Source organism: Podarcis pityusensis, assembly GCF_964106645.2.
Source record: "Podarcis pityusensis genome assembly, chromosome: 13".
Lineage (NCBI taxonomy): Eukaryota > Metazoa > Chordata > Lepidosauria > Squamata > Lacertidae > Podarcis > Podarcis pityusensis.
Genome location: NC_138038.1, coordinates 31,132,057 through 31,147,909, shown reverse-complemented (window position 1 = coordinate 31,147,909; position 15,853 = coordinate 31,132,057). Strand labels below are relative to the sequence as shown.

General features: G+C 45.2%; 1 protein-coding gene across 7 annotated transcripts; it reads left to right on the top strand.

Annotated features, from left to right (window-relative positions):
• Positions 1 to 102: 102 nt before the first annotated feature.
• On the top strand, positions 103 to 14,104 carry LOC308461453 (uncharacterized protein). Of its 7 annotated transcripts, none has more exons than XM_080978398.1 (11): positions 103 to 451; positions 1,882 to 1,941; positions 3,899 to 3,925; positions 4,819 to 5,133; positions 5,682 to 5,792; positions 6,834 to 7,148; positions 8,572 to 8,760; positions 9,550 to 9,864; positions 10,533 to 11,531; positions 12,567 to 12,722; positions 13,132 to 14,104. In XM_080978398.1, the coding sequence occupies exons 2-11, from the start codon at positions 1,914 to 1,916 to the stop codon at positions 13,533 to 13,535; spliced, it is 2,859 nt and encodes a 952-aa protein (XP_080834524.1). In that variant the 5' UTR covers positions 103 to 451; positions 1,882 to 1,913; the 3' UTR covers positions 13,536 to 14,104. The 7 variants fall into 7 exon arrangements, with proteins under 7 accessions (XP_080834524.1, XP_080834529.1, XP_080834526.1 ...); XM_080978403.1 differs by lacking the exon at positions 103 to 451 and adding an exon at positions 583 to 781; XM_080978399.1 differs by lacking the exons at positions 103 to 451; positions 1,882 to 1,941 and adding an exon at positions 2,161 to 2,502.
• Positions 14,105 to 15,853: the final 1,749 nt, after the last annotated feature.

Genomic DNA, 15,853 nt, shown 5'->3' with positions numbered 1-15,853 from the left:
GACTTCGTAAAGCATAAGTCCCAGGGACCAGACTAGGCTGAATAAACACTTCTAAATGTGGTTTGTGTGCACACAATTACCCCAACAAAAGATCCTAGCAACTATGCACTTAACTATATTTTACTGGTCATCCTCCCCAAAGTAGCCTGCTGCTGCTCTAAATTAGTCTGGAATGTTTAGCTGTGCAGTGCTGGGTTGCTATGGTTACCAGTTATTGTGCTAGAAACCATGGAACCAACCCAGTAACAGAAATTCTTGTTGGAGCAATGGGTGCATCCCATAAACTAGGAATAGCCACCACTGGGTCCCCCAGGCTCGCTCAAAGCCGCAGGGCCTAGGTTCATGTTTCTGGTGATACCTCCATTGTGATTTCCCCCAGACACAACCTGATCTTGACTGTTTCTGTTCCTCTTTTCCTAAATACAAGAAGACCAGCTGCTTCTCTGGGATGGTGGGTGTGACTCATATTTCCTGTGACATGCTTTCCCTGTGGATAGATTTGGCTATTGCTTTGCTGCTGTTGTGCTTCCAACCGGCGTCAGTCTACATTTCATCCCTGTGTGGGTGTGAAGATAAGGAAGCTCGGAATATCGTGAAGCGCAGGAACTTCCACAGATCTGTGGGCCTCAAGCAGGGGCCACAGTACCACAACCCTGTCAGAATGGTTTCCATGCTCTCTCATTTGTACTCTGCCCTTCTTCCAAGGAGCTTGTGGCAGCTGACTTGGTGTCTCCCCATGTTTATCCCACGTTGAATGAACAAGTCAGCCACTGTTATCTTGGTGGGTAAGATGCCACTTTATGGATAGCAAGCAGAGGCATAGTACTTGCACCAAAACCAGCTCTAATACTTGTGAAATGAGGGTAGGGACAAACAACATGTTACACAGCAGCTTTGCAAAGTGAAATTCCAACACTTCTTCCTTTGAAACATAACCGCCAATTCATTTGAAAAGGGGAAGGGATATTAACTCTAGCTCTGTTCCTCAGTGAAAATGGTGGACCTCTCTCCAGCTGCTGTTTGCCCTCTGAGAAGGGGGAACTGGTCAGGGAAATGGCTGAGGGGAGGACTTAAGTGTGTGTTGAAAAAAACAGTTGTGGAACTCAGTGGGAAGCAATGGTTGGATTTAATTCAGCAGTGTATTAAAGGAAAGGGGCAGTGAGGCCAGGTAGGAAGTTGAAGGAGGTGGGAACAAAGCCAGAGGGTGTGGGAGATGTGTTGAGATAGAAAATTAAGATAAATAGGGACAGTGGGAAAGGGTAGAAAAAGCATTTGTGTAAGTTTACTACCTTTTCTCCAGCACATGACAGAAGTTCCAGCAGTGGAAGTTTGGACAGAGGCCTCATGGAAAAACATTCACTTGTTTGATACTGCTAAAGGTGCAGAAGAGGTGCCTGCCTCTTCTACAAAAGGTGCAGGGGGGGCACAAAGTAAGGGATGGGGAATGAAATAGGACTGAGGAAAATGTGCAAGGGATGGCTAGCGATGAGGTGTGGCTCTGGAAAATGTTTTCACTCTTTCTCCCCACCTCTGCACACAAGTGGACTGGTAATGCAAAAGAAATACTGTATGGAATGAAACTAGGCCTTTTCTTTGAGAGCTTATACCTCTTGTAGCCAGAACACACCATTTCAGAAGTGCTACTACCAATGTTGTTCCTTTGAAAATCCTTGCACAAATGTGGCTCTCCCAGGATTGTTGAAACGCCTCCTATAGGTCTCCCCCACTCTGGCTCTTTCCTCTTCCCAGGCTGCAGATTGGAGGCTACATGACCCAGAGCAAGCAGGGGTGTTTCCCACTCTTTTCTGCCTGGCTGACTCACTGCCTGGGTCCTCTGCCGGCAATAAAAAACGCCTCTGATTTACAGAGTTTCCTTTGCAGCTGACCAGGACGCAGAGCCGGCCACTAAGACAATGCAACAACGCCTCTTGTTTCTTCTGGGTGAGTGTTGCCCTCTGCACAGCCAACCCCAATTCCTGGATGCAACTCTGAATTACCTTGTGAACAGCTGGTCCTGCCAAGGAGCAGGGGGCTAAGAGTTTCCACCAGCGACATCAGAATTGTGGGGTATGTTTATTGGGGACTAGGATGTCTGAGCAGGGAATGAGTTCTACTTGAGAAGCATTGAAAAGAAGCCTACTCGGGTCAGTGCAATAGTGTCTGCAACACTGCAGCATAAGTGGCATCTTTGCTTTCACAAAGCAGCTCTACTTGCCTCCCCCACCATCACCTACTTGCACATTGGGAAATCTTTTCTCCATCTAAAATACATGTTGTGTATTCATTTACTCTGCAATAGCCCAATCTGTATTGGTTTCTGAAGCAAGGGACTGTTAGTAAACTGACTGTACTAGTTTACTTTTTTAAAAAGCCTGAAGAACGATGACTCTCATAACGGATCTGGTTGCACTTACATAGAAAAGCTGCAACTCAAGCCTGTTCTGAAACTTTTATTGTCCCCATTTACTGTGAGTGGAGGGATGGAAGAGAAGCAGTGTACTGGTATGTTGTGTCCATTTACTAAAATCAAGGTATTACCCTCAAAGTTTGAAATCTGCAGAACACATTTTTTAAAAAGACATTCCCAGTATCTCCCTGAAAGACACGACAGGGACATGTTCCAGAAAGCAGAAAGGTAGATTGACCATATTTAGAATAGATGTTGTTAATGGCATTTTATATTTTGTCAATTCTGTCCTCCCATACGTCTCCCAGGGCAAAGTGGTAGGCTTGGGGCAGATCTGGCTCACCTAGTGGAAGACCAACACATTTGTCCCTTCCCTCAGTCCCCTTCCATGCTGTAACTTCTGGTGGGGGTGTAATAACATAAGTACTGAGCACCTCATCACTGCTGCATTTCTAATTTAGGTCATTGTTTTGGGCAAGGGGAATACCAAAATGGAAAAAAAAGGGGCTGCTATAGCTCAGTCAGTTGAGCATGAGACTCATAATCTCATGGCAGTGGCCTCAAGTCCCACATTGGGCAAAAGATTCCTGCATTGCAAGGAGTTGGAATGGATAGCCTTCATGATCCCTCCTACAGGCAGGCAGTTCAGACCTCTGGCAAGAGGGGTCTGTCTTTATTCTGGCATGTGGCCCCTAACAGATTATCCCACCCCTTGACAGAAGAAAGACTCCCCACCACTGATCCATAACTGTGCTCTGAACATGTGAATAACATCCAAAATCCTTCCCTATAGCCTTTGTAAGTTAAGAGTACAAAAGGCTGATAAAAGAGTAGTAGGAGTTAAAGAAGCTGGTGTAATGCTCTAGGTATTTTAAAGAGTATTGGTGAACAGCTGCTTGTGATTGACAGGAGCATTCCAAGGCGGTTGGAGTCTGTTGGAATCAGAGTCCATTGGAGAAGGCCATTGGGCTACCATATTTATTTGCCACCAGTAGCTGCCTCTATCCGCTCCCTCTGGAGGAAGGAAGGAGCCTGGGACCGGGACCCATAAACACCTCAGCACATCCCTAATATTGAGAGCCAATCTTGTCTTTTTTAAAAAACAGGAGTTAAATAAAGTGTGGAATAGTATCAGTAGTGGTTAGGAGACTCAGGAAAGAAACGTTAGTGAGGTTAGGGTGAGGACAGGGATGGAAGATGCAGAAATAGACTTTTCAGTTGTGGATAGGCTCAGACTTTGCTCTTATTTTATAGGAAGAAGTCCCAGGTGGTACTGGTTAATACACACCTTTTTATTTGTTTAACCCTCCAAATATTATTTTCTGGCTCTGGCTCTCCCATGGGCATGGAAATGTCTACCTAGATCCATCTCTGCCAGGGCTTGGCAGCCTGTTGTGATCTTGAGAACACAGCCCAGAATGTTTACACCGGTAGAACTAACCTTCCACTTGAGCTTAATCTCATTTGAAACCTCTTGCCTTGTTTTTGCAGTTGCCTTCCTGAGACTTCATGCCACAGGTAAAACGGAAAGGAATCTCTGTCTCTTTCCCCTTTGCTTCCTTCAGTGACCTCCAGGTTGGGAAGATAGGAAGCTTAGCTGCCTTACACAGAGTCAGATAATTGCTCAGTCTAGCTTAGTATTGCCTAACACTGACTGGCAGCTGCTTTCCGGGGCTTCAAGAAGGAGTCTCTCCCAGAACTATTTGGAGATGTCAGGGATTGATCCTGGGACCTTCTGCATGCAACACGGATTTCCTACCACTAAGCTACGGCCTTTCTCCACAGCCTGAGATGCTATCATCATTCCTTCTATTTTCAATGTTCAGGCCGGAGTGCTTGTGCTGTGCAGGCTAAACAACACCATCCGTGCACTAGATGAACATTTCAGAAGGCTTGCAGAAGTAAAAAAACACACCCTCAAAACCCTTTGAAAACCAGAACCTAGAAAACTGGATGGGAAGGGGAACTGAATGGAATACGCAGGTAGAGGGCATGGCTGACTGACGGGCAATAGGAACAGGAGAACTCCACACTGCAGCATTTTGTTGTAGGTCCCCTGTGTCCTGCATAATTAGATGTAGAATAGACTGACAATTCATTACATGCTGTGCTTCCCATCATTTTCCAAGGGGGAAACTTCTGTTATTTTTCATTAGTGTGCAAATGGGAATAGCATGTTTACAAACACTATTGATTTGATCTTGCTATAGTTCTGGCCTTGGGGGAGATGGCCTTAAGAGCCAAGGGCATTGTTTAGGAAATCTGCACAAAGGTGAAAACTGACTTGATGATCAGATCAAGAGATGTCAGGATGGGGATGTGGGATATCAAAATTCAGAACTGCCTACTTAAGTGGGAGAAAGAGATAAGACAGGTCTCTCCTTGACTTTGATTATTTCTCCTCCTGGCAGGTTCCTTTCCAGTACGTCTGTCTGGAGGCCCAAGCCTCTGTGCAGGACGGGTGGAACTGTTCCACCAGGGTGAATGGGGGACAGTGTGTGATGACAGTTGGGATTTGCAGGACGCAGCTGTGGTGTGTCGAGAGCTAGACTGTGGGGCTGCCCTTTCAGCACCCCATGGGGCCTGGTTTGGTGAAGGACCTGGACCCATCTGGCTGAATGAGGTGCGCTGCATGGGCACTGAGGAATACCTGCACTCCTGCCCCCATATTGGGTTTCGCAAGCATGTCTGTACCCATGAGGAGGATGCCAGTGCCATATGCTCAGGTAGGACTCTTGTGATTCAGAAATTCCATCAGATGAACTCTGATGAAAGCTGACTTTCCCACAGAGTTGATTGCTTCAAGCAAACGGGTTGTTGTCATACAGACACATCTCTGTACAGTCCAATTTAAAGCATCCAACAAGAGGATGTTTAAAGATAAATTCAGCACTTGAATTATGGGAAGACATGTTTGTATAAAGTTACATTTGGCTAAATTTGTGGGAGTCAGGGGGATGAGGCTTGCAAATTCATTAAATGGCCCCTGCCTTTCCTCTGTATAATTCATACTGCTCTGCTTAGTTAAAAAGGCCTACCTGTGAACTCCCTTTAACTGAAAGCTCTGCAGTCTCACCTTTTGACAGTATGGGGGAATGTATCCAGCCATCTCTTTAAAATTAAGGCTGCTTGTTGCGATTGGGTCCAAGCATAGAGCTGGATGCAAGTTTAGGTGTTTAATAACTATTGTTCTATCCCTGAGGAAAAGGGACCTAAGTGGTTTGTAGCATACTGGACCAACGCGCATGTTCATTTCTCTCATCTCCCTTGGCAGCTCAGCGCTTTGGTCCTCTTACCGCCTTCCCCCCTCAACCGGCATTCAGATGGGGCAACATGAAAGCAGTAACGACAGCAAGACCACTCATATCTTCTGCACCTGCTGAAGGTGAGTGTGCAGGCATCCCTGAAGTGCACCACTTTCATCGTTTAGCTGAACAATATCCATCTCTAAAGTAGGGTTAAAAGAGATTGTGGGGATGGGTTCTGGGGACCCATTTATTAAATCTTTTGCCATATATTTGCATGGTGGCAGTGCTCCTGTTGCGACGCACCTTGGACCAGTTTGCAACCCACCAGTGGGTCCAGTCCCACCAGTTGAAAACCAGTGCTCAAGCTTGCTTCCTTTTTCTAGCCCAGCTTTAACTTAGCCTGAGAGCTTCTTCTGCTACATTTTAATGAATTTGTTAAGGCACAGGAGCTGTTTGATTCAGGCACAGGAGCAAAGTGGCAACCATACCATTTTTTTTATTCTATTATTGTGCCAAGTAATCATGGAGAAAAGGGAGAGAAAAAGCATAGTACGAAAGAAGGAAAAGTCTATTTCTATACTGAATAAAAAGCCATTATTTAGCTCACAGGTGGAGAACCTTTTTCAGTCCATGGACCACATTTGCTCATTGGAAACCTTCCAGGGGCCATATACCAGTAGTGAGTAGGGTCAGGGGCAAAACTGGGCGTTTAACATTGTACTGGGCACTTAGCATTGTACATTCCAGACATGAAAGCTCAGAAAGTCTGCCCCCCCCCCACTCACATCTCCATCCAGGTCAATTCAAGATATTATACTTAGGGAAAAGCAATAAAGGGTGTAAAGCAGGACCAGAGAAGGGTAGGGCATAGGCTAGGAAAAGTTCTAGGGGCCCAAGGAGTCCCTTTCCTGCTTTAGTTGCACAATAGTTGTGGGCTTTCATCTAGAAATAAAATGGACAGTGGCATTCAGATCGTGGCTTGGGCTGGAGACAGTTCAGTTCCACTTGCCTTAAGGTTAGTGGGGTTCAGCATTTGCTTTAGTGCCCAATCAGAAATTTGAACTCATTCTCCTTGAAAAATCAGATAGGCTGTAAGATGGGAGAACCTCATACCCCACCTTTGGGTGCTCCAGATGCTATAGCTTGTCTTAATCTCCTCTCCCCTTTTCCCCCTCCAGGGACCCCTGCTCTACGTCTCGTGGGTGGCAGAAGCCGCTGTTCCGGCCGACTGGAGGTGTTTCATGAAGGGGAATGGGGCACAGTATGTGATGACATGTGGGACCTTCTGGATGTTGCTGTGGTCTGCCGAGAGCTGGACTGTGGGGAGGCGCTGGCAGCACCAGGTGGTGCCTTCTTTGGTGAGGGGAGCAGTGTCATCTGGTTAGATGATGTACAGTGCCAAGGAGAAGAGTCAATGTTGTCGGAGTGCCATACCAGCCTTTGGGGGACAACCAACTGCCGACACAGTGAAGATGCTGGGGCTGTGTGTTCTGGTGAGAGAACTGTAGCATTATTTACACTTAATCATTCAGACTTCCGAGGAAATTCTGAGAATTCTAGTTTTGTGAGGATTCCAGAGGCTAGGAATCTCAATCATCCATCACTTAGCATCCATCCCAATAGCAATTTCCAGGATCAGTTGGATGAAGCCATGAGTTATAAAGCTGATGAAAGATATGAGTTATAAAGCTGGTGTAGATATACCATTGGTATACAGTGGTACCTCCAGCTACAAACTTAATTCATTCCAGAGGTCCGTTCTTAAGCCGAAACCACTCGTAACATTTGGCACGCTTTCACTAATGGCACCTCCCACTGCTGCTGTGCTGCCGGCGTGCAACTTCCACTCGCATCCCGGGGCAAAGTTTGCAACCGGGAGCATCTACTTCCAGGTTAGCGGAGCTGGTAACCCGAAGCATTCGCAAGGAGGACGGTATGCAACACAAGGTTCCACTGTACTCTGGCCATGGAAAGGTAGCATTGGTCTTACTGTGAAAATTACTTCTCATTTGGTGTGTGGATGTCTCCAAGTGAGATGTGTTTCTCCTGTTGCTCATTAAGGCAGGAAACCATGTTGAATGCTCTCTCTTCCTGTTGAAGCCTCAGTTCCATGGCTGAGCTAAATTCTCTCTCTCTCTCTCTCTCACACACACACGTGTATGTATAAGCAACAGAAGAGATTGTAGAAGAGTATGGGCTCTGGCAAAACTGGATGTCAGGACTACAAGTTAGCTAGCAATATAAGGAACAGTGTGAAATAACCACTATTAGGATGTGACCTGTGCAACAACTTTCACAGTAAGACCAATGCTACCTTTTCCTTTAAGTACTGGATATCTCACAGTGAGGTGTACTAAAGCTAATGATATATTGGATGGAAAATTAAGTGTCTTCTGCCATGGCTATTACATTCTTGTCTTAAGCTGCTCATACTTCTTGGACACTTTTTGTTATCTTGACCACAGGCTGTCAGTAAGTGGTCAGAGACTAATAGTCTTATATTCCTGGTATGTGCTGATCCCAGAGTGTTCTTCCACACTCAGGTCATGCTTGCACTATGGGCACTTGACTGAGTGCTGCTTCTTATAATTCTGAGATTAGGAATCTCAGGCTTGGTCATGTGTCTTCTCTTCAGCCAGTTTTGTTTTGCAGTATTGGAATACCAGACTTCAACAGGAATACTGAGGCTTCAACAGGAAGACAGAGTTGAGAAATTCCTCTGAAGCAAATGGTTTTCTGCCTTCCCAAGCAACAGGAGCAACCCAACCCACTCAAAGACATCCAGCACCCAAGGGAGAAGCTAATGGTTATACCAGTATTAATTCTGCTCTAAATTATTGTGTAGGGATATGGTTGCACTGAAGCTTCCTTTGTATGCGCTGTGTCTGTGTCACATGGTGTATCATCTCCTCACAGGTGAGATGCCCCTGGCCATGGTGGAAGAGCATGTGGCCATGCTCACAAGGACCTTGGCACCCCAGAGGCGCCGGTATGTAGCCCCTAAAAGAATTCCCCGTCCTACTCAGCCTACAGGGAATCAAGAAGCAACTGTAGCTAATGAAGCATTACAAATAGAGAAGAGCCAAAAGGAAACAGTGCCAGATGGTGAGTAGCAGAGAGAGGTAGCTGTTTATGTCCATTATTGACTCCCAGGCAATTTGCACAGGTGCTGTTTCTTGTTTGGAATGGGGGTGCCAATATAATTAACAACTATGAAAACACAATCTAAGTGACAAAAGATATTACATGACAACAGATTTTGCATCTTTGCTTCAACAAACCCCTTAAAAAAGGGAGCAGAGATTGAGTCACTGGTTGAACTTCAAATGAAGAATTATGAAACAAAATTCAGTTGTGACATCTCAGTGCTCAAGGAAGTTATCACATTATACAGCATGTTTTACTTGTTTTATGGCCCCCTTGAAAACATGAGTGAAGGTCAAGTTAAAACATAGGGCCCCTCCATTCCCCCACCTGCTGCTACCTAAGCAAACAGGTACGACTCCTTTCATTTGAGTAAATGACAAAATTTGGGGAGATCCAATCATGGATCTTCCACATGGCATCTAGTTTTGTCTTGAACTGCTTTCAGGAGACATGGGCTGCATAGTCATGGTATCTGGATTCCTTGCAATGATACTGTGTTTAGATTTTTATTTATTTGTGCTTTAATTTGTTTTAATGTTTATACTGTGGCTGTAAGTTGCTTTGGGTCACTTTTGTGAGAAAAGCAATATCATCATTATAAAAAATAGAGGCCTTTGGGATTCACTAGAATGAACTGAGAACCTCAAAGGGAAGGACCATGGTTTACAAGTGAGAGATCTGTGATGCAAGGACTTTTAACACCTCTTATCCTATAAACATTTCCTCTTCATATGCTTTTAAACTCAGGCCAGTGGCAGGTGCGGCTGCAAGGAGGCCCTGGATCCTGTGCTGGACGGGTAGAGGTTCTGTATCAAGATTACTGGGGCACAGTATGCGATGATGGCTGGGATCTGGTGGACGCGGCAGTGGTGTGCCGCGAGTTGGGCTGTGGGGCCCCTCTTCTCAGCCCTGGTAATGCAAGATATGGGCCAGGATCTGGACCTATCTGGTTGGATGATGTCAACTGCACTGGGGCAGAGTTCACTCTACAGAACTGCCGCTCCCAGCCGTGGGGGACGCATAACTGCAATCATCATGAAGATGCTTCAGTCATCTGCACAGGTAGGGAACAACTCAGTTTACCAGCTGATTCCCAGTCATGTTCAGTGAGTCCATTTGCCTGGTTCCAAAACAGATATGCCATATTTAGGAGAGAGAACCCTGAACTTGTGAATAAGCCAATAATAGAAAATTCAATGCCCTTGGGGGGAAATCAGTAACAATCTCAAATGGGCTAAACCCAGTTTCATTCTGGAGACTCCAGTAAACACCTTATTCTGGGTATGTATATACAGTACTAAAGACTTATATTGGTTTTAGGTAAAGGTAAAGGGACCCCTCATCATTAGGTCCAGTCGTGACCAACTCTGGGGTTGCGGCGCTCATCTCGCTTTATTGGCCGAGGGTGCCAGCGTACAGCTTCCGGGTCATGTGGCCAGCATAACTAAGCCACTTCTGGCAAACCAGAGCAGTGCACGGAAATGCCGTTTACCTTCCCACTGGAGCGGTACCTATTTATCTACTTGCACTTTCATGTGCTTTCGAATTGCTAGGTTGGCAGGAGTATATTGGTTTTATGGCAGCTTAATTGCTATGGCTTTCCATCTTGGGAATCTATTTAGGTGAGGGTGCTGAGAATTCTCCCTGCACTGCTATAATTCCCCACCAAGAAGAAATGACTGTTAAAGTAATTTTAGTCTGTGATGTAGGAACACCTTCTGTATTTTCAGGCAGGTGGAAGCATCTGTCATTGCCAGACTCATCAAGCAATTCAAAGATAGCTGCACCTGCTACAACCATGAATCCAGGGCAAAGCATCTTGGATGTGGCTGAGACCAGCACAACTACTCAGGAGTTTTCAGCCAGCTGGGAGCTAGAGTTCCCTGAAGCACCAATCCTAACCACACAAACTGTGGAGCTCGAACTGGAAAAGGAGCAAAAGCAAGCGAGCCCCTTCAACAGAATTGAAACAACCACTAATACAGAAGCCCTGCAGCACATCCAAGAGATGGAGTCAAGCAACACTCCAAAGATAGAACCATCCTCACAGGAAAGGGGACAAGAGCCCATTTATGCCTCAGTTGAATCTCTGCCAACCTCAGCCACACTGGATCTGGTATCTGAAAGAGAAACAGAGACAGTAAGCCTGTGGAATATAGATAAAGCAACACTTAATCTAGAGATCCTGCATGTTCAGGGGACAGAGTCAACCAGCACCCCCAATACAAGGCCACAAACACACGAATTGGGACAAACCCCCACCCCCTCCACAGCTGAGTTTCAGCCAACCTTAGCCATGCAGGAACTGGAATCTGAGGAAGAAACAGCGACAACAAGCCCAACAAGAACAGGACTGCCCATAGCTGAACCAGGCCTAACACTTGCAACAGAGGTACTGCAGTCTAAGCACTGGGACATTGCATTTAAAGTGCCCTCAGTACAGAAGGTAGAACTTACCAATCCCACAGCTACAGATCAGCCTACCACTTCCACATCAGTTCAGGAACCTGAAAGAGTGAATGTAATTGATAATGTAGTAAAGGAACTGTTCCTGTTCTCAAATATCTTGAAGGTTGCAAGAGAGATGGAATTGTCGGCAACCACACAGAATGCACCATCTGTAAACCACATGGAATCCATAAACCACAAATCTTCACATTCTGAAGAGAACACAGATCAGAAGCAACAAGAGGAATCAAACACATATTCCCATACCATCGGGCCCACAGGTGAGTAGCTGCCTCAGTGTCAGCTCCAGGATTTTGAGGGGCCTCAGGTAAAGTATCTTCATTTGGGCCCCTCTAGTCAAATAGTGTGGGCAGTGGTTGTTCCTCATCATTCTCACCACCAGAGGGAGAGAGCAGGAAGGTAAACTGGAGGATGAGCAGAAGCTGCCCACAGGTTGACCTGCCTGTCTTTTCCCTCTGAAGCAAAATCTCAGAGAAGAGGAGATTGACAAGAAAGTCAGTTGGTAGATGGGTGGCTGGCAGCAGATCCACCTCTTTTCCCTCCTTTGCCATCAACCTGTTTGCCTGGCAAAGGCTGCATACATACAGTATATTTAATGCACACACATTCTCCTCCAAGAATATTGGGAACTGTAGCTTTGTGAGGGTAAATTACAATTCTCGGGATTCGAAAGGAGGGGGGAGATGATAGCATATTTTAAATGTGTGATGTGTATGCAACCTAAGGGGAAAGGCAGGTGAATTGCCTGGAAGAGTAGGAGGAACAGAAAATGTGGTCAGTTCTGCTCAATGGTCAATTGTTCACTTACTCTGTATTTTCTCCCCTCCCAAGAGGGGAAAGGTGAGCAGGCTGCTACTGCTGCTGCTATGTAGCATTTCTCCCTCTGCACCCCTCCTCGCAGTGACAGCAACTGTAGAGACTCTGTTAGCTGTCTGTGGTGGGTTCCTGCCTGAGCATGGATGCTGATAGACACCCAACCACACAAACTACTTATATTATGCCTGAACTGCTTATTAGGCAGGAACATACCTTCCCCTTTAGCTCTCTCAGTTGGTGCGGGTTAAAGGTGAGCCCCAGCTCTCTGTGAATGAAGAATGCCTTGCAGAATATCCTCCAGAAACCTATGCAATTGCCAGACTTTCTTGGCAGGCATGTTGATGGAGAACGGGCCTGAGATAGCCTCAGCCACCCTCCTAAGATCAAACATACCCTGCTCTTTTTTTGGGGGGGGGGTGTTATTTAACTCTGCTGCTCTCATTTAATGTTACCACATTTTCCCTCTCCATTTGCACCAGAGCCTACCATTGCTCCCATTGTCTTGACCACTTTGGCTGAAACAGATGTTCACGATACGACTGTTCTGCTCCAAAGTACAGTGTCACATACAGTTTCTATGGATGGGCTGCTTGAGGATAGTATGGTGAGCTCAGGAAACACAGAAAGAGGAGCTGGTAAGTATCAGAGACAAAGCTTCACTGCTGAGGCTAGGAAAAGGGTCTTACTTTGAAGGCCTCTTCCCAAACCGCAGAGCATCGTTAACAATTTCCACACATTCTATAGCTGTCAAAAGTTCAGAATTGGGTCTCACTTACCTCACTGGCCATGTTTAAGTCCAGTAGTCAGGGATGGCACTTCCTCCTGGACAAAGTCAGTTTTCACAGAAGAATTTCCTCCTTTTATATACCTTTGGCTATGCTTATTGATCATAGTCACAAGTTATGGCCATTGTGTTTTTGTAGTTTAGTTGACCACATAACATGCAAACACACCACCTTGGGGATACTCCTTACTGGCTACTGGGGTGATGGTGTCAAGGCACAATACAGTCATTGGTTATTTTCTGTCTCTCCGAATACATAGGTACCACCTCCGCACCAGGCTTGATTGAAGCACCAGGTCCAAACACCACTTTGCCTGAATCTGTCACCCACAGTGCTACAGTTAGCGAGTCACCCTCGGACTTCCCTTTTAGGCAGGACTCAAGGGGAAAGGATCAAGGCTGTTGCTGTTCACCACCTGGCCTGGAAAACTTGGTCCATGCAATGACAGGTCTCCGTGGGGAACTAGGCTCCCTCTCTACTACCATTCAACATCAGGGCTCTCAACTAGAGGCTCTTGCCCGCAGTCTGGCTGAGCTGGCAGCTTCTGTGAACCATCTTGTGGGGGTGCTGCCTACCTTACTGCAGCCAGCAGCTGCCCAGTCCTCCTCAGCTCAAAATACGCAGGATGAAGGCCAAATGCATAACCAGCTGCCCTTAAAATGAAAATAGGACTTTCTATAAGGAAAGGAAGTTGCCTCTCAAGCCAACTAAAGTAAAACTTCTGCTATGAGGTGAGCCCACCTCCCATGAAATCCCATTAAATATGCCATAAGCAGAGGTCGCACATGCTACAAAAAGGTACTATAGGAGACCTCCACCCCAATGGTTATGGGGTTTTGGTTGATCTATTCATAAGCAGTTAACTAGAAAAATGTGCTGAGAATGGTAAAATTGGGAAACATTGCACAGTTCACAGGAGGCTGCATGGTCTGAAATCCAGAAGTCAAACGAATTTGTAGATTTTTTGGAAAATGAACATGATATAGCAATTTCAAAGGTAAAAATGCAGAACCGATTATGATTGGGTACTAGATTCACTGGGTACTAGATTGCGCTAAGAAAAATGTTCAAATAAGTGTTTGTATAATTGCTTACATTGATGTGTGGTGGCCTGATCAGTATTATCTTCTAAAATATTTTGGATTTTAGCATAAGCCTTCATGAATACTCCATTCATTTGTTTGTGTAGGCTGGTCATTGAACCTTTCTATGTAATAAACTGTTGAATTTTGTGTGATCATTCCTGTGCAAAATGGGAGGAACGAGTAGAGAAGGCTGGAAAGGGCAGGAGCCAAGCACTAGGTGTATTCTTTTTGGTAATACTGTATATCCACTGTCTCAGAAGTAAATTCCTGAAATGACCACGAGATGTCATCACAATGTCATACAGACACAACCCAAGAACCATAATTGAAATCCCTTCCATAGTTGAAAATCCTCTTCCCCCAGTCAATTTGATCAGTTAAACCTACTCCTAATAAAACTACTACAATAGTGTAAGAAGTCACTTAGAGGGATGATTTTAGGAGAGAAGCTGACACCTTCACTAATGTCTGAATCTGTTGGACAAAACTCTGCAATAATAAACAATTAAATTATAATCATTATGCTTACTTTGGTAAAAATAAAATAAAAAGATGTATCCAATACATTAGAATTAGGAGTTTTGCTGGTGATGTCAGTAAGGATGATAAATGGTATCGTTATCATAAATAAACAAAATTTCACACTTGCCACACGCCACAGTGTTCATAAGGCCTCTGGGTCAGGGACCTAATCTCTCCCCTCCCCCCAATGCTACTTAATAAAGTCCCATGCATTTTAATGGAGAAAATATTAAGAATTTAAATTTTAACAGAGAAGGGTGACCAAGATGATCAAGGGTCTGGAAGCCAAGCCTTATGAGGAACAGTTGAAGGAGCTGGGTATGTTTAGCCTGGAACCGAGGAGACTTAGAAGAGATATGATAGCCATCTTCAAATATCTAAAGGGCTGTCACATGGAAGATGGAACAAGCTTGTTTTCTCCTGCTCTGGAGGGTAGGACTCAAACCAAGGGCTTCAAGTTACAAGAAAGGCGATTCCAACTAAACATCAGGTCTTCAACAGTGAAACAGGCTCCCTTGGGAGCTGATGGACTCAGCTTCATTGGAGGTTTTTAAGCAGAGATTGGCTGGCCATTGGTCGTCGTGGATACTTTAGTTGAGATTTCTGCATTTCAGGGGGTTGAACTAGATTACCCTTGGCGTCCCTTCAAAATTTACAGTTCTATGCTTCTATGATTGTAACAGATTAAAATAAGCTTCCTTCATTCAGAGGCAATATATTACCAATTTCTAGAAGCTGGAGACTTTTCCAGGTGACATTTAGCTCACTGCTGTTGAAGGTCTGCTAGACATTTTGTCTGTTCCAGCAAAGGAGGGTGGTATCTTCTTGGAGGTGTTGCTTCTGCCACTTGCTCCAATAAGCATTACTTATGCAAATTAGCTGTAGAATCTTAGTCCCTATGAGTTGGAGGAAAACTGTCTTTTCCTAGTTCCAGCCTTCTCAGTAGTCTGAGACCATTTTTGCACCATTGTCTTTTTGTGATGCATAGATGCCAATTGTAGGCAAAAAAATGGTGCCCTCTCAGTGGGCTTGTCCACACTTCCACTTGTCCTAAGGCTAGACAGCATGGGCCAATGCACTTTTGCCTTTGCTCCAAACTTCCCCCCAGAAAACCCGCTCTTTAGTACAAAAGCAGAGCAAATTGGCGTTTGCTCCAACTCAGCGGTAAAGATTGGACTTTCCTGGGGGGAAGTGGTGGGACAAGTGCAAGTCTGGATAAGCTCTGAATCTACTGCCCACAGTAGTTGCTTCACAGCAAAGTCCGATAGCAAGACAGTTTATTCATTCTCCAAGGCTTTAAAGGTGTTGGTGTCAATGTATTCCATCTGTGTATTCTATGTATTCCATTTTTTCAATGTCATTCACACAGTGTTC